Genomic DNA, 26223 nt, shown 5'->3' on the forward strand with positions numbered 1-26223 from the left:
AATGTCAACTTTATAATATACATGTCGGCAAACAGGTCATGGCCCATTTTCCGACAACTTAATAGGCCTCCCAAATCTCGATTACAACGACGAATCAAGTCCTTATTATAAAACTGCTAAACCTCCTTCCCTCCGTCCAGACTCTTTATCTCTCGCATTTCCTCACTCTCAGTAATATCTCCATTTGCCTCACAGAAATGTCGTTTTTTCTGGGGCTGGTGATAGGAATAACAGTGGGAATTGGGCTGATCGTGCTGTTCGTGCGATCGGAGAACATCCGGTCGAAGCAGCGGTCCGCCCTCGCCACTACCGTTGCTGCTTTGGCTAGAATGACTGTGGAAGATTCTAGAAAGATCCTCCCTTCCAAGTTTTACCCTTCCTGGGTCGTCTTCTCACAGCGCCAAAAGGCAACTTCTCACTTTCTCTCTTTCTCATACTTTTCTCTCTCTCTACATGTGCTTCTACTCTTTAAGTTTCTGATTGGATTTTTGTTTTTCAGTTGACATGGCTTAATCACCATCTCACGAAGATCTGGCCCTATGTGAATGAGGTGTTACTTCTTTGGCCTTACCCTTTGAAGACAGCGAGAAAATGGGAACAACTGAGTATTACCTTTTCGTTTAATTATTGCTCTAACATACATGTGTAGGCAGCGTCTGAGCTTATAAGGACTAATGTTGAGCCGATTTTGGAGCAATATAGGCCGATGATATTGTCGTCCCTGAAATTCTCGAGATTCACTCTTGGGACTGTGTCACCGCAATTCACAGGTTGGTCCCATTGGTTATACTTTCAGTGGATTTAATATCCCGAAGATTTTGATTTGTATGAAAATTGGGCTTCACGGAATTCGGGGTTTTTTTTTTTGTTGAAATTGTGCTTGGCATCTTTCGTGGATTCAGTTTTGTTCAGATATTTGTTTTTATGTAATTAAAGATGATTTTGTGAATATATTAGGGTATGGGTGAATTATGGGGGTTTAATCAATTCTATATGGGTTATGTAAAGAGTTTTTGTAACTGTTCCTAACTTAGCTATGTTACCCAAATTTCTAATGGTGTTGCTAAAAATGTTTGAGAGGTTATATTTTGGAGTGATAATCTTCTATTCTTTTACATATTGATAAACCGATATAGCAATTCTACTGGGGCTTGTTATTGCTCATATAAAATAAATTTATTAATAAATATCCTTTTTTTTTTTCCAATGTATTTGATTATCATGTGGCATAATGCACTTGAATACAGGGAAAAAAAATGTTTTTATCTAAATAGATTATGTGGCATTTTGAAAAATCATGATAACTTGGAGGAGGTGTTTGTGAATATGGTAATTACAATACTAATATCTTGTGCTCTTGCACAAATTTGGGTTGATTAAGTCAAAACTAATTGGTCAAGGTTCTTAAACAAATGGAATCTCAATCTCTTTGACATTGGTCTAGGGAAAAAGCAATATCGGCTGAAATATAATTGCACAGGTGTTTACATTTTCATATAAGCTATATAAGAACCTTTTGATTTTGTAGGCAATGGCCAAATGAATCCATTGCATTTACGTAGAGACTTGTTACTGTTAGTTGAGATAGCAATGATTTATATGATGGATTCAGCACAGTTAGTGAGAGTGGAGAGTAATTGCTACACACCATGTTTTATTGTCTGAATCAGTTAACTGGTAACAGACTTGGAATGAGACAAGAGCTTAAAAAAAGGTTTGTACAATTGGAATCAATCTTGATTTCTCTCTTAATAAATTTTTCGTTAATGCACAAACTGGCTAAATGACATGAGCTAAATTTTGTTCACAGAGTTTAATTTTATAGGCTTTATCAGGACACTCGATAATCTTTTTGTCCGAATGAAGTTGTTTTGGTTGAAATAACACTGAAACCCTCAGAGATTAATAATCTTATCCTATGTGGGTTCTGGTTGATACCTAATTATTGAGGGTGCAGATCATTCTTATGTTGTTATGCTTTTTACTCTATAGGATGAATATTGTTCTTGTGGATTCTCTTTTATTTATTCTATTTATCAAACTTATATACAAATATCTAGATGTAGTTTCAATTAAAAGTTGTTCTAAATGAGTGATGCAAGAAATTAAGGAATTTTTTCCTATGATATGTTCTTTGAAGGAACTTAATTACTAATTCTACTCATTCTAAAGGAGGTCATGATGAAGTTCTACACATTTATTTGTTATCTTGATCTTGTAGTTTTTACCAATTGATGCCATCTTTTAGGAGTATCTATTATTGAAGATGGAGCTGACTGTATTACCTTGGAGTTGGAGCTTCAGTGGGATGGAAATCCAAGTATAATACTTGACATAAATACTAGACTTGGTGTAGCACTACCTGTGCAGGTATTCTGCAACTCTTTTGTTTTTATTTCAAGAAATAAGTAAAAAGAAAAGAAAAAGAAAGAAAAAGCCATAATTAAAAATTGAAGCATGATGCTTCCATTCTTTGATTTTTCGTATTGAACTCCATATTTTTGCTGCTGAAATCTGCTTTGCCTGTCCTACAATGCTACCAAGGATTAGCTCCTTTGAAAATTTTAAAATTTAGAGCTATTATTTTTGTGTTTTTGTGTCTTTAATTTTTTTTTGTTTCTTGTTTATTTTTTATTTTTTCTTGAGGATGGGTTGGAGCTCTGTGTGTGTGGGGTTGGGGTTGGGTGGATGGTGTTGGAATGGGTTGGCGATGAGGTTAATTAATGAGTGCTATGCAAATAATGGCAAGTGAATGTAGATTTTGAAAACTGAGGCTCAATGGGAAGTGAATATGTTTTGTTTTAGTTTGTGTGATTAGTTTATAACTTACTGAAATGTCAATTCTGGTATGTCTTTTTCTGATTAAAGGACTAGGATTTTAAGGAATGACTAAAATTCCACCCAGGAACAGTTCAAGAAAGGAACAGATGGTGGCAAGTTCATCCTATGCACTGCAGTTGTCTTTAACCATTCATAGTGTATGCTGTTGTTGCAGAAGACCTCCTCTGTGTGGGAACATTGAAACTGGTGGCTGTTCCTTTGGAAATTAATGTTAGTTGGTCAATGGGGGAATTTTGGAGATCATGGAAACAGAATGATTTTTGCTCTTTCCAAGTTGCTAGTTGTTCTGATAAAAAAGTTGCTAGGTGTTGGTTGTTCCCATTAAATTGGAGATTGTTCCTCTTTTGGAAAGGTTTTGAGAAGCATCTTCCTTGGGTTGTCCTTCTATGGGTGGAAGGGGATTCTTATTTGTTATCAATTAGGTTAGAGGGGATGTTAGGGTCCTCTTCATTGTGGTCATCCCATTTAGGAGCATTTGGGTCTTTTCTGTTCTTTAGAGGTGGAGTTTTGATAGTGTCCTCATGTAAACCAACAAGATGGCTATGTGTTGGCTAGGAGTACAGGTAGCCTTTTCGCTCTCCTTCGAAGGGAAGTATCATTTAGGAGGACTTGGGGTCTTTTCTGTTCTTTAGAGGTGGAGTTTTGATGGTCCTGAGGTAATCCAACAAAGAGGCTATGTATTGGCTGTGAGTGCGGGTAGCCTTTTTGCTTCAAAGGGTAATATTATTTTGAGGGTGTAGTGGTTTCTGTTTTCCCTTTTCTTTTTGTGTTTATTCTTGAAAATATTCTTAATCCTTTTATCTTGTTCCTGCTCTCTTTCTGATAGAATTTCAGTTTTTTATCAAAAAAAGAAAAAAGAAAAAAGAAGCCATCAGGGTGTTGGTGGTGAGAGCGGTGGTGGTGTTGGGGGTGGTACCAGTGAAAGGGTTGTGGGCTTTGTGGTGGTTGTGGTAGTGTTAGGGTAGTGACAATTGTAGTATTGGGTAGCATGAAGGTGGTGGGGAAGTGTTTTGTGGGTGTTATTTATTAATTTCTATTAAAATGTTTATGTGGTAAGATACTGCACAAACTTTGCAAGACAATGATATCATTAGAAAGAGTTTGCCTTAGTGGCAGTGGTAGCAGTTACTAGTGATATCATGGTGTTGGTTTTAGGGTGGTGATGATAATTGCATTGTTAGGAGGTTATTATTATTATTTTTATTAGAAGCCAAGTGGTCATTGGTATCAACTTTAGATACAACCAAGAATGAGAAATCTTCTAATGATTAAAAGAGAAAACCTAACAAGAGCAGAAAGATAATTATACTGAATATGTATGAGACAAGGATGTGTATAAAATATGCAACAATGTAGAACTCAAGGGGGTAAAAATCTCCTACAAAAGAAAGCACTTGCTTGGCTTTGTGTTTAGCCAAACGATTAGTAATCTTGTTTGCTGAACTAAGGGACTAAGAAACGGAGCAATCCAAGCTGCTAGCCCAAACGGAGCAAACTCTCTCTCTACCAAAAAATTAGAAAGATCTAAAGGTTTGGTTTGCAACAATCAAACCTAATGGAGGTAGAGTCCACACTAAGAGCATGTTATAACCTACCCTCTTTGATCTGCAACCCATATTCCCATCAAGCTGTAGAATATTCGATGAAGTGCCTTTAAAAGTTGAAGGGGAAAAATTTCATAAGGATGGATATTAATGTATCAAATTCTAAATAGATTCTAAGGTCCTCCATTTATCCTTAAAAATTCTTGAGTTCCTCTTCCTCCAAATTATCCATATAAAATGCAAAGCAAGGCACACGTCAAAGCATCCTTCCTCTAGGAGAATCCCCAAATCCTTTGAAAGAGATAAATAACATATCTATCGTACTCTTAAGGGGAGCCCAATCCTAACAATGCCAAATAGCCTATTCCATAGGCCCAAGGTCATTAGGCAATGTAAAAATAGATGATCAATTGATTCCCCACTTCTTAGGCCTATAACACAATGATTTGCGCCAAGATCTTTGTAAGGCCTCCTTAACTATAGAAAATAATTGGTATTGACTTTCTTATTGGCGACCAACTATGCAATAATGGATGAAGAAGGATAATCAATAATAGATGAAATAGAGGAGTATCTCACTCTCATAATTCTGAAAAGGTTAAGAAATTGAGTGCAAAGTGGTTGGTCTCCTCATAACAAGTCTTTCCAAAAGTACCATCACCAGTAAAAATGGGGTATGAGTGAAAAAAATTAGAGAAAACTTGTGAAATGACTTTATTGTTGGCATCTTAGATTTATGCACAACAGAAGCAACACCAAATTTAAAAATTGATTCTTTAGGGTTAAAATACTATCCTTTATCCTTTAGGTTTGGATGTTCCTAAACCTTAAGTTCCAAGTGTTAAAGACGACCTCGAAGACCTATAGATCTTTTGCCTGATGGCTTTTTCCTTGGATCTCAACACTAGAGGGGTGGAATCCTCTATGGGGTTGATGGCTAGAGCGCTTTCTCTCTCTCTCTCGCTCTCTCTAAGAGAATAAGAAGACTATCAAAAGATTGAAGTCCTAACCCTAAAGAGGGTATTTATAGGCTTCTTGTGGGTTCAAGTGACTTGAGCCTACCCCTGAGTTTGGGTCACTTAAACTAGCCCACATGGGTCCTAATTGATTTAATTGGACTCTAATTAATCAATTACCCTAATCCTAAGAGACTGTTCACTAGCTCTTGTGCAACTTTGCTTATTTACCAAAATGCCCTTATGCACACAAGCGAATTAAGAACTCAATCAACCCTTATAAATTGTACCATCAAGGAATTCGAGCTTGAGTGGGGACCATTGGGGCCCATAGGAAAATACTGACTCCTTTAAAATTCAATTCTAAAGTTGACTCAACATCCCACTACATAAAGTCAATTATACTCCAGTATCTTATGCATATTACAACGAGACATAAGTGTTCAAATTTGTGACCAACTATTCATTGCATGTAGACTCTCTATGAATTGGTTTTCATGATCTAAGGAGGTGTGTGCTGTCAACCTTTCAAGATTACCTTTTCAATCCTTGAGTTACAAATCCTCCTATTATGTGATCAACTGACATACTTTAGTTCATAAAGAGCATATGTCAAATTTCACTAATGAAATTATTGGGGCCATAGATTTCATGATTACATGTCCGAACACACTATCTTAATCCCATGAAATATCATGGTCCCTTTATTGAGAATACCTGTTATCACCAACTTTCATCAACATTGACCTAATCCATAGGGAATATGTGACCATCTTAGGGTCTCACCTATAGGTCAAAACCATTGAAAACTTTAACATAAGGTCAGTACGTTCTCAAGGTTGAAAACCCATACAATGTAGTAACTTGGTGATGTTATAACTATTTGATAGCCAATAATATGACTTCATAGGCCCTGTCTAATTATAACTATGCACACTAATGTACTTATCATAGGAATCCTATCCCGATGACCAAGACCGATTATCTCTCTAATTAGGAAGTAGTATACTACAATCTCAAATGGATTGTCGAAGTCCATTAATCAACTATAAACAAATCATCTACTTGTAAGGAACTCATAATTTGGATTTTTCATGTAACTCTTAATGCACCAAAGTAATGTACAATGCAAGAGATGTTAGACCTGAATGCTCAACATACATAATGCATAGATGGGATAGATAAAAGGGAATTGGAATAATCCATTTATTGTTACATCATGTCATGCTTTTAAGGGCTTTATCCCAACATTTACAAGGGTTATGGTGTGACCACTTGACCACATTGTTAGTGTCCCAATCATTACAATGTGACCCATAGATGCTTAAGATGACTTTATGCAATAAAGCTTGACTTTCCCTCGAGAACGTCTAAAGCTACTTTCCTAAGAGGGCTCTATTCCTTAAAGAATTTTTTCCTTAAACCTAAACTCCCTTTCCTTTTAGGCTTATTTGCTTGGTCCTAACTAATGAGGTGGTCCTTCTTTCTTTCTCCAAATTTTTGACAGAAAAAAAAACCCCTTTGTAATTTCTTAATCTTAGGTGCTACTTTGGAAAGGATCTTAAACATCAACATGAAATAAATAGGCAAGAGAGATAAGCAAGTTATTCTACTACCTCGGGTCAACAAGACTTTCTTCCAACCATTCAATCTATAGAAAATCTTGTCAACAATTGGGTCCCAAAATGAAGCAACTCTAAGGTGGGAACCCAAGGGGAGACCCAAGTATGAAAATGGTCAATTTGAGGCTACACACCCTAGCATAGTAGCCAAACGTACAATATGATCTTGACTCATGTTGATACCTTAAAGGATGCTCTATTCTCTAGGTTAATTTCAAGACTCGAAATGTGTTGAAAACCTAACAAAATGAGCTTAAAGCTTTATAGATATTATGTTCTAGGTCTTATAAAAAATAGGGTGAAATCAACAAACTGCCAATAGGGAACCCTAGTTCTACTTCTATCCACTCAAAAACCTTCCAAGATGCTATGCGCCTCAACTCTCACCTAGAGTTTACTCAAAACATCTGTTGTAATGATAAATTGGAAGGGTAAAAGTGGATGTCCCAGTCTTAATCCTCTAGAAACCTTAACCTAGTAATTGAAGATGGATAACTCTAATCTAATGTGTCCATCTTGAGCCAAAACCTTTTCTTTCTAAAGCATGGTCCAAAAAACCTCAATCAACAGGATCATAATCTTTCAAAATTAATCTTAAAAATCATGCCTTCTTCACCTAAGCGCCTTTGCTTATCCACTACTCCATTTGCCACTAACACAACATCCAAAATATATCTCCCTTCAACTAATGCTCCTTGAGAGATATGGATTGTTTCATACAACACCCTTTAAATCTAGTGTGACAAAACCTTGTCTATTATCTTATAAAGGCTCGCCAACAAACTAATTGATCTAAAATCATATATTTTAGTGGTTCGACTCCTTGTAGGCATAAGAGTTGTAAAAGTGGCATTAATACTCTTATTGATGACCACATTGTTAGAGAATTGTTAAAAAACTTTCATCAAATCCGTATTGGCCCTAACTTTTTGTTCCTTCTCCCATAAGCTACCCTATGAAAAAACTGAGTTTTGATCCCTTTCCTTAGCCCAGTTGACCCTAACTTTTTGTCTTTGATAGACCTCTTCCCTAAACAATAAATTCTCCAACTTTACTTTCCTTGCGACTCTTTAGGACTATTAGCTCATTTGACAAATTGCCCTCAATTTCACATGAATCAATAAAAACTATTTTTAATGATTGCTTCTTTCCTCTCCCTAGTGTCCCCATACTATCCCTATTCTAGACCTTCAACAATTTGATAAATTGTAGTCTCTACATAAACTTGTGACCTTCTCACTCATCAAACTAAAACTCTTTCCACCAAGAATATAAACTCTCCTTAGTTAGTCCTTATTTATAGGCTTTAGTGTCTAAAACAATTAAGCAATGATCATAAATAGGTTAAGGTTAAGATTTTTGTAGGATATGAGGAAAGCTTGCTTCCCCTTCATAGGAAAAAACAAACCCATCCAACCTCTTACACACAAGGGTTTCTTGCAAATTAGACTAAGCAAAGGAAGTGTTCCTAAGGGGTGGATCAACCTATAGGGGATATCTGGATTACTCCATTCTTTATCCTAGGTTTAGTTAAGTGCATGCAATCTTCCTAAGGCTTTCTAGATCCTAGCAATGGAAGCAAGCAAGCAATAAAAAACTTTATAGGATCTAGATTTAATGCTTTGCAAATGTTTACCTAAGATTTGGATGTTTTCAGATCAATTCTTATTAGTTTAGAAAGTGCTAAATCTGTAGAAGATCTCGTAAACGCAGAGTCTTCTGCCAAATGGCTCCTCCTTGAATCCAGGCACTAAGATGGTGGAGATCTCACAGAGGTTGGAGGTTAAGGTTCTTTCTTTCTAAGTGGACAGAAAACAAGAATGCCAAGAGTGAAGCCTTAACCCCTAAGAGAGTATTTATAGGCTTCCCATGGATTTAAGTGACTTGAACCCACTTTAGACTTGAGTTCATTAATCAAACCCAAAAAGGGTCTTAATTGATTAATTAGCTCAATTAATCCCCAATTAATTGCTTAATCCAAAGAGACCATTCACTAGCTCATGTGTAACCTTACATATTTACCAAAACGCCTTTATGCACACAAGTGAACAAAGAATCCGTTATAAATTGTACCACCAAGGAATATGAGCTTGAGTGAGGACCACTGGGATCCATAGGAAAATACTGGCTCTCTCAAAATTCAATTTTGAAGTTGACTTAACATCCCACTATAAAGAGTCAGTTACACTCCAATACCCTATGTATATTACAATGAGACATAAGTGCTCAGATCCATGAACTAATACCTTAGCCACTATATGCAGTCTTCCCATGAACTAATGTCTATAATCTAATAAGGTAAATGCTATCAACCTTTCAAGATTACCTTTACCATCGTTGAGTTATAGATCCTCCTAATATGTGATGAATTGACATACCTTAGCTCACAAAGAGCATATGTCAAGTTCTAGTTAAGGAATTATTATGACAAGAGATTTTTTGAACACACTTCCTTGGGATCACCCAAAGGGACACGTTGTCTCAAACTCCATGTGATATCATGGTGTCTTTGTTGAGAATACCTATTACTACCAACTTTTATCAATAGTGGCCCTATCCATAGGGCCACCTTAAGGTTTCATCCATAAGTCAAAACCATTACAAACTTTGGTACAAGCTTAGTATTCTCTTAAGGTTGAGAAACCATATAATATAGCAATTTGATGAAATCATGATTATTTGATAGTCTTACATCATGATTCACCATAGGTCTTGTCTAATGTGTAACCGTACATATTAGTACAATCATCATGGGAAACCCATCTTGATGACCAAGACCAATCATCTATCCAATTATGAGGTAGTTCACTATAACCTCAAATGAATTGTCTAAGTTTACGAACCGACTGTGAACAAATCATCTACTTACATGGAACAAGATAGATATAAATGGGAAACTGAAATCTTATTATAAATTAATAAATCCAGTGAATGTTACATCCTTTCTTGTTTAAGGGCTCTATCCTAACACAACCAACTCCTATTCCCTTTTGAATCCATCAAACTCCCATATACTAGGGGTAAGCTTAGATATTTTATGTTTAAGTACTGCTGAAATTACTATCATGCTTAACCATTTCTAGTTAAGATGTAAAGAGCAGTTTTGTGGAGGATGAGTATTAACAAAATATCAAACTTAGAGCGGGCTCCATTCCCACATTTATGCAAACACTGGTGTAAAAAAACAATGTCAGTCAACTAAGTGATTCTACTGCATGTTGATCATTAAAAGGAAGAAAAATCAAGTTATAACATTTGCTTCATCTAAATATGCTTAATTTTTAGAGAGGCAAGAGCGTAGTTATTACACTTAAGATTGACCTAGGGAAGGCAGTTGAACTTATAGACATTTTATCACCACCAAGTTGAGAACAATCTTAATGTCAAATTTCACCAGTCAGATCTGATGAAGTTTTGTTGTATGCAAAGTGTCCTTGTATGTGCAAGTTTGACTTGCCAACTTACGTTGTCTCAGGCTGTCTGATAAGGATAAGTGTATGAAAAGTGGAAAAATGTTTATTAGGCCTTTTTTCCTGCATCTTTTGCCAAGACCTTAAAACTAGTCAGGCCTCATTTCCTGCATCTTACATGAAGACTTGTCTTGCATGTTTAACCGGAAAGTTAGGGCTATGTTTGGTTCCCAAAAAATTGTAAGGAAAGGGAAAAAAAATACCAAGGAAAATGTTCTTCTCATATTTGGTTTGCCATGGAAAATATAGAAGAAAATGAAATATAATTAAAAATGATTAGAAATATATGCATTTTCAAATTATTTAATATTTATATAGAAGAAGAAAATAAGTGAAATGAGTTTGAACATACAAAAATAATTTATTAGCTTCAAATATGTTTTTTATTTTCCTTCACTTTTTCTTTCCTTTCATTCCCCCCCCTTTTTTTTTACCTTGTATTTCTCTCAAAAATTTCCAAGAACCAAACAGGTAAAACTTTCTTAGGAAAAGCAAACATTTCAATTTCTCTAGTCTCTTTTGCTACCAAACATAGATAGCATAGAAAGTATCTATCACGCATCTATTTATAGAACACTATTTAAGTTAAGTTGGTATAAGACAATTCTAGGATGGTTGTCTACAATCAAATAGGTTGGTTAAGATTTCAACCTTTTAGGATTTAAGGAGGAAAACAATAATAAAATTATAACAATGAAAGAAAAAACACAAGAGGAAAACCAAAGATAAAGAAGAAATATAAGGAAATCTTAGAGTCTTAGTGAGGCTTTTTAGGAGTCTCACCCTGATGAAAAGTAATGGAGTCTCACTATTGAAAATTGCAAGGTAGGAACTTAATATAATTTATGATCATCATTGATCCTGTTTCATATCAATTAACCTTATTTATATGCTTTGAAATACTCTAGAAATAGAATAAAACTATGAAAAAAATAAGCTTAACCGATGTGGTAATTTATGAGGATTCTTATTCCTTTCCTAAAACTATTAAATCTTCTAAAAAAGTTAAAAGGAAAAAACTTTCGTTTTAGAATAAGGAATTTATTTTATACAAACTTCTCTTAATAAGAGTTTCTAATAAAGAAAACTTATATATTCTAAATAGAAACTATTAAAAAAGAGATTAATTTAGAAAATAGAAAGTTGAGAAACTTCTTACTTCTTTTAAAAAGAATTCTAAAACATCCCAATTTCTAAATAAAACTCAAATATCAACTACTAACTAATTATAACATTAGAGAATCTAAAAAACTACAAAATTATCTCAATACCATTGATAGAGTAATTTAGGATTTTTCTATTTCCTTTAATTTTTTTCTTGAGCAGATCTTGGAAATGCATCCTCATCACAAGCACTCTTATGAATATTCAGAAATTGGTTTGAATTGTATGAACAAAAGCAGTGTACAGCATTATTTGGTTTCCATGCTAAGATGTTTGTAATTGATGTTTAATTCTTTATTCTTCCACCTAGGTAAAAAATATTGGATTCACCGGGGTTTTCAGGTTGATGTTTAAGCCACTAGTTGATGAGTTCCCTTGCTTTGGAGCTGTTTGCTTTTCTCTGAGACAAAAGGTGTGGTATCTCTTTCTAAGATCTGGATGCTTTGTGAAAATTTTGAAAGCTGAAAAGTAAATTTGCACAAATATGCTATACTACGGAAAGAGACTTTAAGAAAGATGCAGATGTACTCAAATATATTTGCATGCATGCCTATGAATGGGTGATAAATTATATCAGGTAGCCTGCTGATTGGTAATATATGCCTTTAAATCCACTTAAATTTCAATAGAATCTCCTATGCAATATCCATAAATTCTAAATTTATTACCATCCAAAACAGATGGGTTCAATTTGGATGTGTGGTAATTTGTGGTGAATATCCATTAGAATTTTATACTAGGATTTTGAGCCACTGCCCCCACCCCCCCTCCTCTCTCTTTCTCACAGACACACACACAAGGACTCATGTGAGTGCGGTTTAACTAACAACATTCTACTTTTGGCTTGCAGAAAAAGTTGGATTTGACTCTTAAAGTTGTTGGTGGGGACATATCGGCAATTCCTGGGATTTCTGATGCTATTAAGGTCTGAGAAAGTCTCATGATTGGGTTCTGTTAGTGTCTCTGGCAGAGCCGATTACTGTATCATGTGATATAATAAATTATTTGAGTATCATGAATTCTATACTTCTAATTTCTTTAAAATCACAGATTTAATATCACAGGGGGTGGTTAATATTTTAAACCTTCAGGGTTTTAGCCTGGTCAATCTGGTTATCAAATGCGGAGCTTTAAAAGTTTTTCTCAAAGCAAGTGAAATGCTTTTGGGATGTTATTTAAATGTGTTATATATTGAATTAATTATGACTTTCTTGGAAGTCTAAACTAGGCACTCCACATGTTCTGACTATCAGAACATCTCTTTGAGGAAATATTAATCTAAACTCTTAAGAGTGAAACTTGGAAGGCTTTCTCCTACAGTGAAACAGAATATCAAGGTTGCAATCATCAATTTTGGGTTATATTTGGAGTAATTCATATAAGTTCAAAAACAAAGGTGTCAAATTTACAAGTTTTATATATGGTGCATTTTCTAATTTTTGCTTGTGTGAATGGTGTAGATTCATTTCATCTAGGTTTTAATAAAAATGCATATCCACTTATGCAGGACACAATAGATAATGCTATTGAAGATTCCATTATGTGGCCAGTTCGAAAAGTTGTTCCCATTTTGCCTGGGGATTACAGGTATGCCAATAGATGAAGAGATTCAAACTCAAACTTTTGATTAAACATTCATTATGTTTACCAAAAATCTGGAATATCTTGCCAGTTAGAACATTTGTTCCTAATTTGCCTCAGGCTTGCAGGTATATCAATGTTTGGAGAACAATCGAACTTAAACTTTTCATAGAACACTATTATGGTTAACCAAAAGTCTTGCAATGCATACAATGGACATGCATCAGTGGTTTGCATGAGTGCCCTCCTAATGCCTTTGTTTAATTGTCTAGAGAACGAAGATAAATGAGGCTCAAACCTCAGTTCTCTTCTTTTTTGGTTAAATAAAAATCTTATTGCCTTGAAAAAGAGTGCAGATAGATTGAAAGAGAAATTGAATGTTCACATTATGCACAAAATACAGGGAGAATTACGGGTTTCATTTATGACAATCAGTATAAAAAGTTTTTAGAAACCTGCAAGTTTGTTGAACAGAAGAGTTGACAAGGAGCTCCTATTCAATGAGGCTGATGGCAGACCTCAAGTAGTATGGCATGCTCATTATACTCAAATCAGGATCTTTGGATGGTGATTTTCTTGATGTCTAATTTTATTATTTTTTTCCTTTTTGTGTTTAGTGACCTTGAGTTGAAGCCTGTTGGAACATTGGAGGTGAAGCTTGTACAAGCAAAGGAATTAACAAATAAGGACATCATTGGGAAATCAGATCCTTTTGCTGTATTATATGTACGGCCTCTACCTAACAGAATGAAAACCAGCAAAACAATTGTAATTCACTCTGCACCTTTTCTTTTAAGAACTTTCTGATTAGCTCTTTGCATGTTTTAAAATAACCTTGTATTGTTTCCTTCAGAACAACCAGTTGAATCCAGTCTGGAATGAACACTTCGAATTTATTGTTGAAGATGCATCCACTCAACACTTGGTGGTAAAAATATACGATAATGAGGGGCTTCAGGCATCTGAATTAATTGGATGTGCTCAAGTACAGCTACGTGAGCTTGAGCCCGGTAAAGTGAAGGATGCGTGGTGGAAACTGGTAAAAGATTTGGAGGTCCAGAGAGATACTAAAAACAGGGGACAGGTAAGAACACCAATGCTGCTCTTTCTGATGAATTTCTAAAACTTGATTATGAGAATCTTATCCTACATGCAGTTGAGTGATTGATCTGCCTTAGTGAAATCCAAATATTATTACAAGAGATAGTAATTTGAGCTAGTTTGCTTAGATTTTCATATTGAATGGGCTCTACTACAGCTTTAAAGGCCACATCTGCAAGTGCCATAACTAATCATCCATTGCTAATTGTAAACTTGTAATATTTATATATATCCCTTTTCCTGCATGAAAATATTGGCTGCACACAAATATTTGCTAATTCTTTCTAGGTATAGAACAAAATAGATAATGTGGTTGAGAATGATTCTATTCACTGTCTTTGAAGCACTGTGTGTGTAAGGGCACATTTGAGTAACAAAACAAGGGATCACCATCCTTAGAACATGTTGATTTTTTTTGGATGAATTTAACAAGTGCTAGGGAATTTCAAGTTTTGTTTATTTCAAAGAATAACAAGAACAATGGATTGAATGTGGTGTCCTTTGAGGGTAGACATTGAGAAGGCGTATGATCATGTAAATTGGAATTTCTTGTTGTTGGTTTTACAAAAGATGGGTTTTGGGGAGAAGTGGATTGGTTAGATAAAATGGTGCATCTCAACAGCGAAGTTCTCCATTCTTGTAAATGGAATCCCAATTGGTATTTTTCAAAGCACTAGGGGGTTGAGACAAGGGGGCCCCCTCTCTCCCTATTTATTTGTGATTGTTATAGAGATATTTAGTTGTTTCCTGAAGAGGGTGGTGAGTGGCAGTTTTCATTTTAGGTGACGGGTGAGGGGCAAGGGCGAAGATGAAATTCAGATCTCTCACTTATTGTTTATTGATGATACTCTCATTTTTTTGTGAGGCGTCTCAAGATCAGATGACTTATTTGAGCTAGTTGTTTATGTGGTTTGAGGCCATTTCAGGCTTGAGAATCAATTTGGACAAGAGTGAGTTAATTCTTGTGGGGAGTGTGGATAACCTGAATGACTTGGCTTTGGAGTTGGGTTGTAAGTTGGACGTTCTTCCTTCCTCTTACTTGGGTCTTCCTTTGGGTTTTTTTAAATCCGTGGCAGCAGCTTGAGATGGAGTGGAAGAGAGGTTTCGTAAAAAGGTTAGCCATGTGGAAAAGACAATATATTGCAAAAGGAGGGAGACTTATTTTGATTCGAAGCACTCTTTCTAGTATTCCTATCTACTTCATGTCTCTTTTTTCCATGCCAAGGCTGGTTGGCTTGAGGTTAGAGCAGATTTAGAGGGATTTTCTATGGGGTGTTGGGGCACTTGTGTGGAGCTGGCGCTTTGCCAGTGAAAAAGGGACGCTTTGGAAGCAAGTTATTAGCCAAAAGTATGGTGAAAATGAAGGGGGTGGTGTTCCCAAGAGGTGAGAGATGGGGCATGGTTTTGGCCTTTGGAAATTCATAAGAAAGGAGTGAGATCTTTTGAGCAGCAAGCTATCTTTCTCGATGGATGGGTAATGGTCAGAGAGTGGGATTTTGGAAGGACAAGTGGTGTGAAGACGAACTGCTTTATGTTTCCTTCCCCTCCTTATTTGCCTTGGCCATTTCTAAGGATGCGTGGGAGGCGAACGTTTAGGACTTAATAGTTGAAGGGGGAGGATGGGTTCCTTGCTTCTCTAGGTCATTTAATGATTGAGAGGTGGAAAGTGTAGAGCGCTTTTTGTTGAAACTTCAAGCAAAAATGGTGTATAGGGATGAAGAAGACATGGTTATTTAGATGGTTTCGAAGAGCGGAAAATTTTCGGTCAAATCCCTCTATTATGTTTTGGAGCCCAGTGACCCTATATTGTTCCCATGGAGCATCATTTGGAGTTCTTGTGTGCCACCCAAGGTGGCTTTTTTTTCTTAGGAGGCAACATGGGGGAAAACTTTAACTTTGGATGAAGTCCAGAGGAGGGGGTTTTATTTGGCAAACAAATGTTTTTTTTACCATTTTGAAGAAAGAACGGTTGATCACGTTCTTCTCCACTGTGCAAAGACAAGGATTCTCTTTCAACTACTTTTTACTCTCTTTGGAGTATCTTGGGTTTTTTCCTCTTCAGTTAAAGAGACACTCCCCGGGTGACGTGGGTCCTTTATGGTAAAGTTCGCAAAAAGTCTTGGAAGATTGGCCCATTATGTATTTTTTGGATTATTTAGAAGAAAAGAAATATGCTTGCTTTTGATAATACGAAGTTTTTGGTCTAAAGGATGAAAAACCTTTTTGTTTGTAATTTATGGTCTTGGTCTAGGGTGTTTGTAGATGTAGCCCTACTTTTCTTTTTAGCTTTATTGATTGGCTAGGTTCTAAGTGAGGGCAGATTATGTTTTTTGTTCTCTTCTTCCCTCACTTGGTTGAGCCTTTTGGTGGTTGGTGTATACTTCCTGTATACTTTGGGATGCTATTTTGGTGTTTCCTTCTAGTATACTCTTTCTTTTACCTATAAAAAACACAAAAGCAAGAACAATGGGATTTGATTAAAAAGAAAAAAGAAGAACAATGGGAAATAAGATGGAAGAATATAGTCTTATTTGGGTAGAATTTACCAGAAAAATTCTAAAAAGGAAAACCTAATTTTATTGATGAGTAATACTAAGAATCTATCTCAAACCCCTAAAATAATGGGAAGGTTCCTAAAACCTAAATTATTGGGAAACTAATTGTAATTATGATTGGCTTCGCTAGATTGGCAAGAAAATAAAATAGGAACCTATGAAGATAAGAAACCTAGAAAATAATACACCTAGACATTGAAAACTTTCTAAAACTAAGAAATCTAAGAAATAGAAAATGTCCAAAAGAAACCATCTTCATTAGCTTTTCGCTTTCAAGATATCAATTTTGAAAATGCTTAGAAGAGAAAAGATACTTGCATGATTGCTTTGAATTTGATGGAAGTGAAGCTGATGCCACTTGGGTTGATAGATCATGTTCTTTTATTTTTATTTTATTTTCTTTTTTGATAGGCAAAAATTATATTATTAATAGCACCAAATCAAAAGAGGGCGCATCAAACTACACAAGGAGTATATAGAGGTTCCATAAAGGCAATTAGATTGAGAGATTAACAAAAAACCACCTCTCTTTCATCAACAAGAGTCCAACCAATCAACAAAATTTAGAATGAACAATGAGGCACCCTCTAAAGACTTTTTTGCTCCAAGTTAGAGAGAGCACAAGAAAGGGTTTTTGAGAGTTTGAATCGATAGTTCTTCATCAACAAAAGCTTTACAATTCCTCTCATTCTAGATGGTCCAAAATAAGCATAAAGGAGCTACCTTCCACACCTTCATCTGCTTCGTCTCCCTAAAAGTCCTCTGTTAACTTGATAACATTTCTCTAAGCATAGTAGGCATCACCCATTGTACTTTGAACAATAAGAAAAATAACTACCACCATATTATATCCATTTCAGCATGATGAAGAAAAACATTATGAGCAGATTCCTCACCCACAAAGATTGCATCTATTCACTAATGTCCATCCCCTTCTATTTAGCTAATTTAGAGTAAAAATTCTCCCTCAGGCTACTTCCTAAGCAAAGAAGCCTACTTTCTTTGGCGCTTATGGGTTCCATACTACATTTACCATAAAGGTTGTTTCTTTTTGGCTCCAAGGGCTTTGACTGGGTGGATGTTTGACCAGGAGACATCCACTCTTTGATCCCTTCCACACCAATTTGTCTTCCATACCTCTCTTCACTGAATACTTTTGCAGCTTTTCTAGAAAGGCTTCAACACTTTCTAGCTCCTATTCAGTTCACTGTCTTGAGAAACATGGATTTCATTGCCCTCCCTTCCCTATCTCCTTCCAAATATCCCTAACCGATGCATCCTTCGGGATGACAAGGGCAAAAAAAGGATTGGATATAGATGCTCAGTGCCCCTAAAAAAAAGCTCTGCTTTTAATGTCCCCCCCACTTTCTCCCTATTGCTTTTCATAATCCAGCTCCGTGACCATCCCTTAACCTCACGGTTGTTCCAACCCTTTACTTCCCCATACTTCCTAGCAATTACTCGCTTGTAGAAGGGCTCCCTTTTTGAAGTGTATCTCTAATTTCATTTCCTAAGCAACACCTTGTTTAGATTGGCTAAATCTCTTGTGCCTAAATTGTCTTTCCTCTTATTTATATATGCAATTGACCATTTCAACAAATGAGGTTTTTTCTCACGAGCTCCCCCTTCTCAAATCTCAAGTACATTTTTTTTGGGATGACAAGTAGCAAGATGTACTATATTAGCAAAGTAGACAAAATACTTTTAATCAATGTTTTTTGTCTACTTGTGGGGCTCTTTTGTGGGGAAAAAAAGGAAAAATACCTGGAATTCCATTCCGTTGTGCATATTTTGGACAGTTTGGAAGGAAAGGAATAGGTTAACTTTTAGGGGGGGGGGGGTCTTTAGATATTCAAAAATTCAAGAATTTTTTTGTATGTAATTTGTGGAGTTGGGCTAGGGTGTACATTGGTGAGGATACCTATTCTCTCTTAGGCTTTTTGGAGTGGCTTGCGGTCACTTGAGGGTGGGTGAGGTTCTTCCCCTCTCTTTTTTCAGCTCTCTTTCTTGGGCTTTTGTGTATACCCCCTGTATACATGCGGCTTTTTAGCCTTTTCTAATATATTCTGATGTTTATCTATCAAAAAAAAAAAAAATGTTATCCTTCCACTCTTCGATAGATATTGTCTCTTCCACATAGTAAGCCTCCTGATGAATCTTTTGGCCACTACCTCCCAAACTGTTCACAACTTAAAAGAAGCACCTTGTTGAAGACCCAAATATGAAGTAGGGAACTTCCTCCTTTTGCACCCATATAAAGAAGCCAAATCCTCCCCATTAGGAACCTCCTTTATGGGAATGAGCTCACTTTTTGACTAACTCTAAAACTACCTTAAACCACTTAAGGGTCAAACTTAAATACAATATTTGTTCTTCACATGTGTCACAGAAATGAGCATATCACCTGAAAACAAAAGGTGTGCCACCTCTACCCTCCAACCCATGCTCATAGAATTCCCTAAAGAGACCTATTTCTTCATTCTTCACAAAATCCCAACTAAACTTCCAAAAAACCATAGAGAAGCCATTTGGGCCAAGGGCTTTATCCCAATACAATCCTGTCAAAGCCTCTAAGACCTCTGAGAAAGAACTCTCCATTACCTCCTCCCTTTGAATAGACTCAAAACACCTCACATTTATATTAGGCCTCTAATCTCTTTTTTCAAATAGAAGATTCTTAAAAGCATTTGCCACCCCTCCTTCAAGTCTGAATTTTTAGAGAGCGTTACCCCATTCACCTTTACATTGCTTATGAACTTTCTTCTTGTATGCGTGTATGTCATTCTGTGGAAAAAATTGGTATTGTTGTCACCTTCCTTTAACCAAAATTCTCTTGACTTTTGTCTCCGAGTAATTTGTCCCAACACTTGTTAAACTCTTCAACAGCTTTTTTACAGGCCTCACTTCCTCCATTGACAAGATTGCTTCTTTCTCCTTATGATCCCAATAATCAATCAGAGCTAAAGCTTTTTCTTTTCTAATAGCCACATTCTCAAATATCTCTTTATTCCACACCTTTAGATCTCTCTTGAGAGATTTTGGCTTAGAGGTTGGAATGAAGTTGAAAGATCCTCTAAATTTGTAACTCATCCTTTAACCTTTAAGCTGCTCTTTGAACCCCTCAACTTTTAGCCACATATTTTCAAACCTGAAGGGATTTCCCCTTTTCTCACCCCTCCTCGAATAACTTTGCGATAGATTACTGAAATGATTCTCCCAGGCTTTCAATACCAGGAATCTATCAAACCTTGGTGAAAGCTGGTTATTGACTCCTGCCACTCCATGTATATGGGTGCCCCTTACTAGTGGAAGGTCACACAAATTCAGCTCCTCTGACACCTCAGAAAAGTGTCTCCTAGTTGAAGACAATCTAACACAATTCCTTCTTTCCCTCAGGAATCTACCACGTTAAAATCCCCTCTGATGCACCAAGAGTCTTCCCATAGCCCTCTGATATCGTCTAACTTTGCCCAAAATTCTTCTCAGTCTCTCCCTTGAGTTGGCCTGTAAACCCCAAAGAACACCCAAACTCACAATTTCTGAATCAACAAGATATCAAATAAATGCCTTTTTCCTTACCAATCAGCTTCAAAATCCTGTTAGCCATAAAAACAACACCACTGGTTACTCCCCTGGCTTCCACAGCATCCCACTCTAAGAATCTGCCTACCCCTAGGCTCTTGACCAAATTCAAGGTCATCTCCTGCACTTTTGTTTCTTGCAAATACGCCAAATCTGCTTTCTGCATTTTGATAAGAGACTTGATTATTTTTTGTTTCTCCTCGTCATTTATCCCTTTGACAGTCCAATATAGGATTTTAAGCTTCATTAACCAACTGCGGTTATCTCCCTCTCATTTTTGCCAGCAATATTCTCTTTATTTGAACCACTATTGTAATTCATTGGGCTTTCCAGCTTTTGAAATTCTCTATCAGTCTTGGACATTCTAACAGAGGTCCTTTTCTTCGTGAGAGCCAGTTGGTGCTCCTCTTCTCACCTCCATCTTCCTAAGCAAGGTTAGGATATCTTCAAATCAATTTGCTAAGAGTCAAGTAAATGGTGGGAGCTCCTATTGAGCCTCCCATAGTCAAAAATAGTCATCTCACCGTGGTTCACTTCAATATTTTCTTATACCGAAGCAGACTTTCCCCTCTTCCCTACATCCACCAAGCCCACTGGATCTCTTTCAGCATTTTCAGGAAACTCCACTGTCCTCCCATCTTGTAAAATCATCTTCAATCACCTCTCTCCTATACAAAGGACAGCACCAGGACTTTCTTCTCTTCATAACCTCCCCTCATCTACCCTTCCTATCATGGCCAATGAACCAGCCCCCCAGAGAAGAAGAAGAAGCCCTGATTCCCAAAGAGAAAATAGAAGAGGGAGGAGAACCTGGATTCTTATCAGCGTCCAACAAAGAGGGCTGATCTTGAGCAGAAGTAGCTTCTGGAGACGCCTCTGCACTTGTTGCTGCTTCGCCAAGGGATCTGGACTGTTTTTCAGCCTTCTTTGCAGAGCATACCAGAGAGGGGCCTTCATCTACATGGTCTTCTTGGGCCTCAGTAGCTTACAAAGGTCAGGGCCCAATCCAAAGCCTCCTTCCCCTGAAGCACCTGCTTCCCCTTAAGGAGAGATGGACCCAGCCCAGTAGATTTACTCCCAGGGCCACAACAGTTTATTCAATAACCTGTTGGGGTCCTTATTCCCCAATTTTTTAATTCTCTTTATAACTTAAACCCAAGCCCTTTCGATATCCTTCACTGACAGATTGGGCCACCACTTGAGATTGGATACAAGGCCCTTCCATATCCTTCTCTTTATAACTAAAATCTTTCATTTTCTTTTTATAGATTGTATTCTTCTTTTTATTATTATTGTAAATATAAAAAAAAAACCTCCTAATGTTCAAATCTAGTCATCTTATTGTTGTTCTTATTCTTCCTTTTGTTATTGTCAATATATTGCTATTATAAAGAAAACCCTTTCAATCTTCAAAAGGCTTTCAATTTCTACTTCTTTTCCCTTAAAATATGTTGCTAGATTAAGCTTGTAGTTATTTGCTCCTTTGATCCACCACCTGTTATTGCATCAGACCTGGGCCAGCCAGCTGGTGGAATTGGTACCTGTGACCTGGTGCCCTAGGAAATTCCGATCTTTATTACTCATGCTTTCAACTGTTGTATGTAGTTTGAGTCTGCTGGATACTTGTCTTTTCTGAAGAAATACTAACTTGAAAAACCATAAGAACTCTTAAAAAAATTATAACGGGTTTGAGTTTAACTTAGGTTGGTACTAAGTTTATATTTATTTCAATTGTCTCACTTTTTTTATTCATTTTGGTTTTCGTTTTTAGGTGCACTTGGAGCTTCTGTATGTTCCTTTTGGCATGGAGAATGGGTTTACAAACCCTTTTGCCCCTAAATTTTCAATGACATCCCTGGAGAAGGTTCTTAAAAATGGAGTGGATGGAACTGAAGTTGCTGAAAATGGAAATGCAGTCATGCAGAAAAAAAGGGAGGTTATTGTTAGGGGAGTACTTTCTATAACTGTGATATCTGCAGAAGACTTGCCTGTGGTAGATCTAATGGGAAAAGCCGACCCCTATGTTGTACTTATTTTGAAAAAATCAGAAATCAGGAACAAAACTAGGGTAAGGATTTGACTGCCCAAGCTTCCCTTTGTTTTTTCTTTTATCTTGGGAGTATTCTAAAGGTGCTTTGTGCTTTCTACTCTAAAATGCTTTGCTTTTTTATTTCCTTGGACCTGTGGGACATCATAATGCACAAACACTTAAAAGAATACAAGTTTGAATTTTGGAGAAGACACCCATAGGTGTTAAATAGGAAGGTCACTTACATATATGTTCTGTGTCCCGAAATTCTTACATGTGGAAGTAACTTTCTCTAAATATGCAGATTATGGGTTGACTTAATTTTCAGCATTCTTTTTTGTGTTCTCAGGTTGTGAATGATAGCTTGAATCCAGTTTGGAATCAAACTTTTGACTTTGTTGTTGAGGATGGATTGCATGATATGCTGATTCTGGAAGTCTGGGACCATGACACATTTGGGAAGGTAAATAAACCTGTTGTTTTTATCTATGTGTTTTTCATTTACTATTATAAGATCTAATAAACTGGCTCGAACAATTAAGTGTTGCATGAGAAATAGAAAAACCTGGATACACACCTACTTTTTGGAGTATATCAAGGGTGGCAGCTCTTATGATGGAATGTTTTGAATTCTAGTGCAACTTTGAAAATTTGCAATTTTCCTCTTTACTTAACAGATATGGCATTTTTTTAAGAGTAAATTTGCAAAAGAATACCGAAAGGGTGTGATGTAGGACAACCCTAGGATGGTTGCCTATACTCAAGGGTAGGTGGGCTAGGGTTTTATTTTTAGGGTGTAAGGAGAGAAACAGAGAATAAATTTTATGGTAGAGAAAATTATAAGATAAGAAATAGAGAAAAAGAAGAAATAATGAAGAAAAGATGAAAAAACCTTAGAGTCTCACTAAGGGCTTCTAGGAGTCTCATCTAAAAGAAAATCAATGGAGTCTCACCATTGAGGGTTGCAACCTTGCAATGAAAGAAAGTATAATATTATTCATCAAATTCATTCCTTTGATTTACATTGATTAGCCTATTTATAAGCTTCTCTAAGAAATTCAAAGTCTACTAGGACTCTAATAACCTATCATGACTCAAATTCTAATTATATTATAACTCAACTAGCTAATCCTAATTAGACTCCAACAAATACCAATCCCAATTCAATCCTAATTAATATTAATCCTACTTAAAGTTTACTTAGGTCTTCACTTTCTTCCTTGAATAAACTTTAAAAGGCTTTCCCCCATCAGGGTGCACTGTAGTACATTGAGAGTATACAAGGATTACCCAAAGTACAAACAAAACCAAAGGCGAAAAAAAGGAAGCATCCTCGATACAAGGCAAAGAATCCCTTAACTCCTTGACCTACCCAAACTATCAATGAGGTTTAAAACCAACTCCTACTCTCCAACTGCATTTAAATCCACATGCCCAAAATCACAAAATAATTCTTGTAAGCTTGCTGTCAGCTGTTTTTATTTGTTCCAAAAATTTTCTGACACTCTTTTCCAATGCACTACAATAATCTCATAGGGGCCAATCTTTCCTTCCGAGGAATTTACATGTCAATGCCCAAGAACCTCCCCCACAGGAAATACCTGAGAGACCTCAATGAAGCAAGTAACAAGGTTTATATGCCTTGGACAACCTGAAAGCGAAATAGAAAATGGCTACAGGATTCTTCAGACTTTCAACATATATGACAACAGTTTTCTAATATATGCTTCTGTGCATTTAGTAGTCTACTGTTGCAAATGTCTCCCATACTGTTATTTACTTGAAAATACGACCTTCTGTCCATATGGGGCTTGGGGTGGGTTTCATTTGTTTTCATCTCTGAAATTTCTGCTACTGGAAAAGAAACTAACATCCTTCCACCCCATCCAATCCCCAATTAAACCTGCCTTGAGAAAGATCTTGATGTGCACATCTTTGTAGTCCTCCACCTCAAAATAATCCCTTTGTTCAGACTGATCTGTAATCTATCAAGGAGCTCACAAGGCATCCACCAAATTTTCAACTCCCAATCATGAAAATTCAATATTCTATCCATGGAAATGGTTGTGAATGGTGCCATCCTTATTTTGCGCTTCCCTATACAAATTGGGAACATCACTGCTCATCATTCTCAAATGCTATCCTTTTGGTTATGCTTATTTCCCACTGTAGAATGTCCATGACGTTTGGAGATTTATTTATGATGTACGGAAATTGGATTTTTCCAAATTTTCATCAATTCTCCCTTTTGTGTGTGTGTGTGTGTGATTTTGTTTTTTCAACCTTCTGGTTGATAAGGAAGTGATGAGAAGTCCGATAAATCTCTGCAGTACTGCTCTTCAGCATAATTTGAAAGAATGTTGCCATAGTAGTCTGTTCTGGCTGATGCCTTGCACTATAATGTGAATTACTAGTGGTTTCTTGCTTGTTGAGTTGGTGTGAGACATGGTAATTTATATGGTATGCATTATCCATGTTAAAGCAAAAGGACTGTTGCCTCCACTAGACAAATGTACATACGAGTGCCCCAAGGTGTGCATGTATTTACAAATTCAGAGATAAATTGTTGATTTGAGGATATTCTAACTTAATAACTGTTCTGAGTCACTTCCGTGCCCATATGTATGGATTGTCTATATCAGTTCTGAGCAAAACATGGGCTACCATTCTCATAATTACAAATCCTCCACTCCTTAATATCCTACTCTTCCTTTTTCATTTTAAATTAAAAAAAGGGAGGTATGGAATCTCAACTGTGATCATTCTGCCTCATTTTCCTTTTTCTCTTTTTCCTTCTTTTTTTTTTTTTTTTTGTGAAAAAATCACCCCATAATGTTAAAGCACGAGTGTTGCTTGTGCAATCTCTGCAGTTGCCTTTACCTTGTGTTCTGAAAGCTTCCTAACCACAGTGATCTTTTGTGCAGGACTATATGGGAAGGTGCATCTTGACTCTGACTAGGGTTATATTGGAGGGGGAATACAAAGAAACCTTCCAGCTGGATGAAGCCAAATCTGGAAGACTCAATTTGCATCTCAAGTGGATGCCACAACCAATTTACAGGGACCGTGAGTGATCCATGTTCCTTGGCAGATGGTCAATCTTGGTTATATCCCTCTTCCACAGAAAATGTGTACAAATGATGCCCACCTGCAAATTCATTGATCAATAAGCCTACAGTAATTGTAATAGCAAACAGGTGTACATAATTGTTTCACTTACTGAGTATACTATAGAGTAGAAAATTTTGAAGAAAATGGAACTGATCAGATTTACATTGGAAAGAAAAGGGGGAAATGGTTGTATGAGTTTTTCAATTTCTGGAGGTTTTGCGTGCTTAGCAGGATTTCTAATTTCCAGACTGTTATCCTTCTAGCAGTTTTCCATTTTAGTTGTTTTTGCATTGTGAATCATTGGATATCTGAGATTTCTGCATTATTTCCTTCTCATATGGACGGTGATAAATCCTACACGCCTGGTTTTATCTGTATATAATTACTGATATATGATTCTATAATAACCTACTTTTGATTGAATCCGGAGAATCTGTATCACCCTCCAACCAACCGGGTAGTCTACCATATTTGTACAATATTTTAAGTCCAGGGGGCGCTTGCAGGGTACTTTTCTACTTCTAATCTAGTCTCTCCTTATTTTGTGACTTTAGGCGTACTGATCACATTTAGGCTTTAGTTGGAATAAGGGTCTTCTACTTTGTAACCTTATGCACGCTCGTCACATTTGGTTCAAGCAGACATTTAACTGCTGAAAATGGCTAGG

The 26223-nt window shown here is 36.5% G+C and overlaps 1 protein-coding gene across 1 annotated transcript; it reads left to right on the plus strand.

Moving 5' to 3' along the window:
- On the plus strand, nucleotides 1-25760 carry LOC100247088 (synaptotagmin-5). Its single transcript, XM_002264998.4, has 12 exons — nucleotides 1-407; nucleotides 500-550; nucleotides 650-770; nucleotides 2249-2370; nucleotides 11908-12009; nucleotides 12448-12522; nucleotides 13105-13184; nucleotides 13796-13946; nucleotides 14032-14262; nucleotides 22188-22484; nucleotides 22795-22908; nucleotides 25370-25760. The coding sequence occupies exons 1-12, from the start codon at nucleotides 198-200 to the stop codon at nucleotides 25517-25519; spliced, it is 1704 nt and encodes a 567-aa protein (XP_002265034.1). The 5' UTR covers nucleotides 1-197; the 3' UTR covers nucleotides 25520-25760.
- Nucleotides 25761-26223: the final 463 nt, after the last annotated feature.

This window comes from Vitis vinifera, chromosome 11 (assembly GCF_030704535.1).
Source record: "Vitis vinifera cultivar Pinot Noir 40024 chromosome 11, ASM3070453v1".
NCBI classification, from domain to species: Eukaryota; Viridiplantae; Streptophyta; class Magnoliopsida; order Vitales; family Vitaceae; genus Vitis; species Vitis vinifera.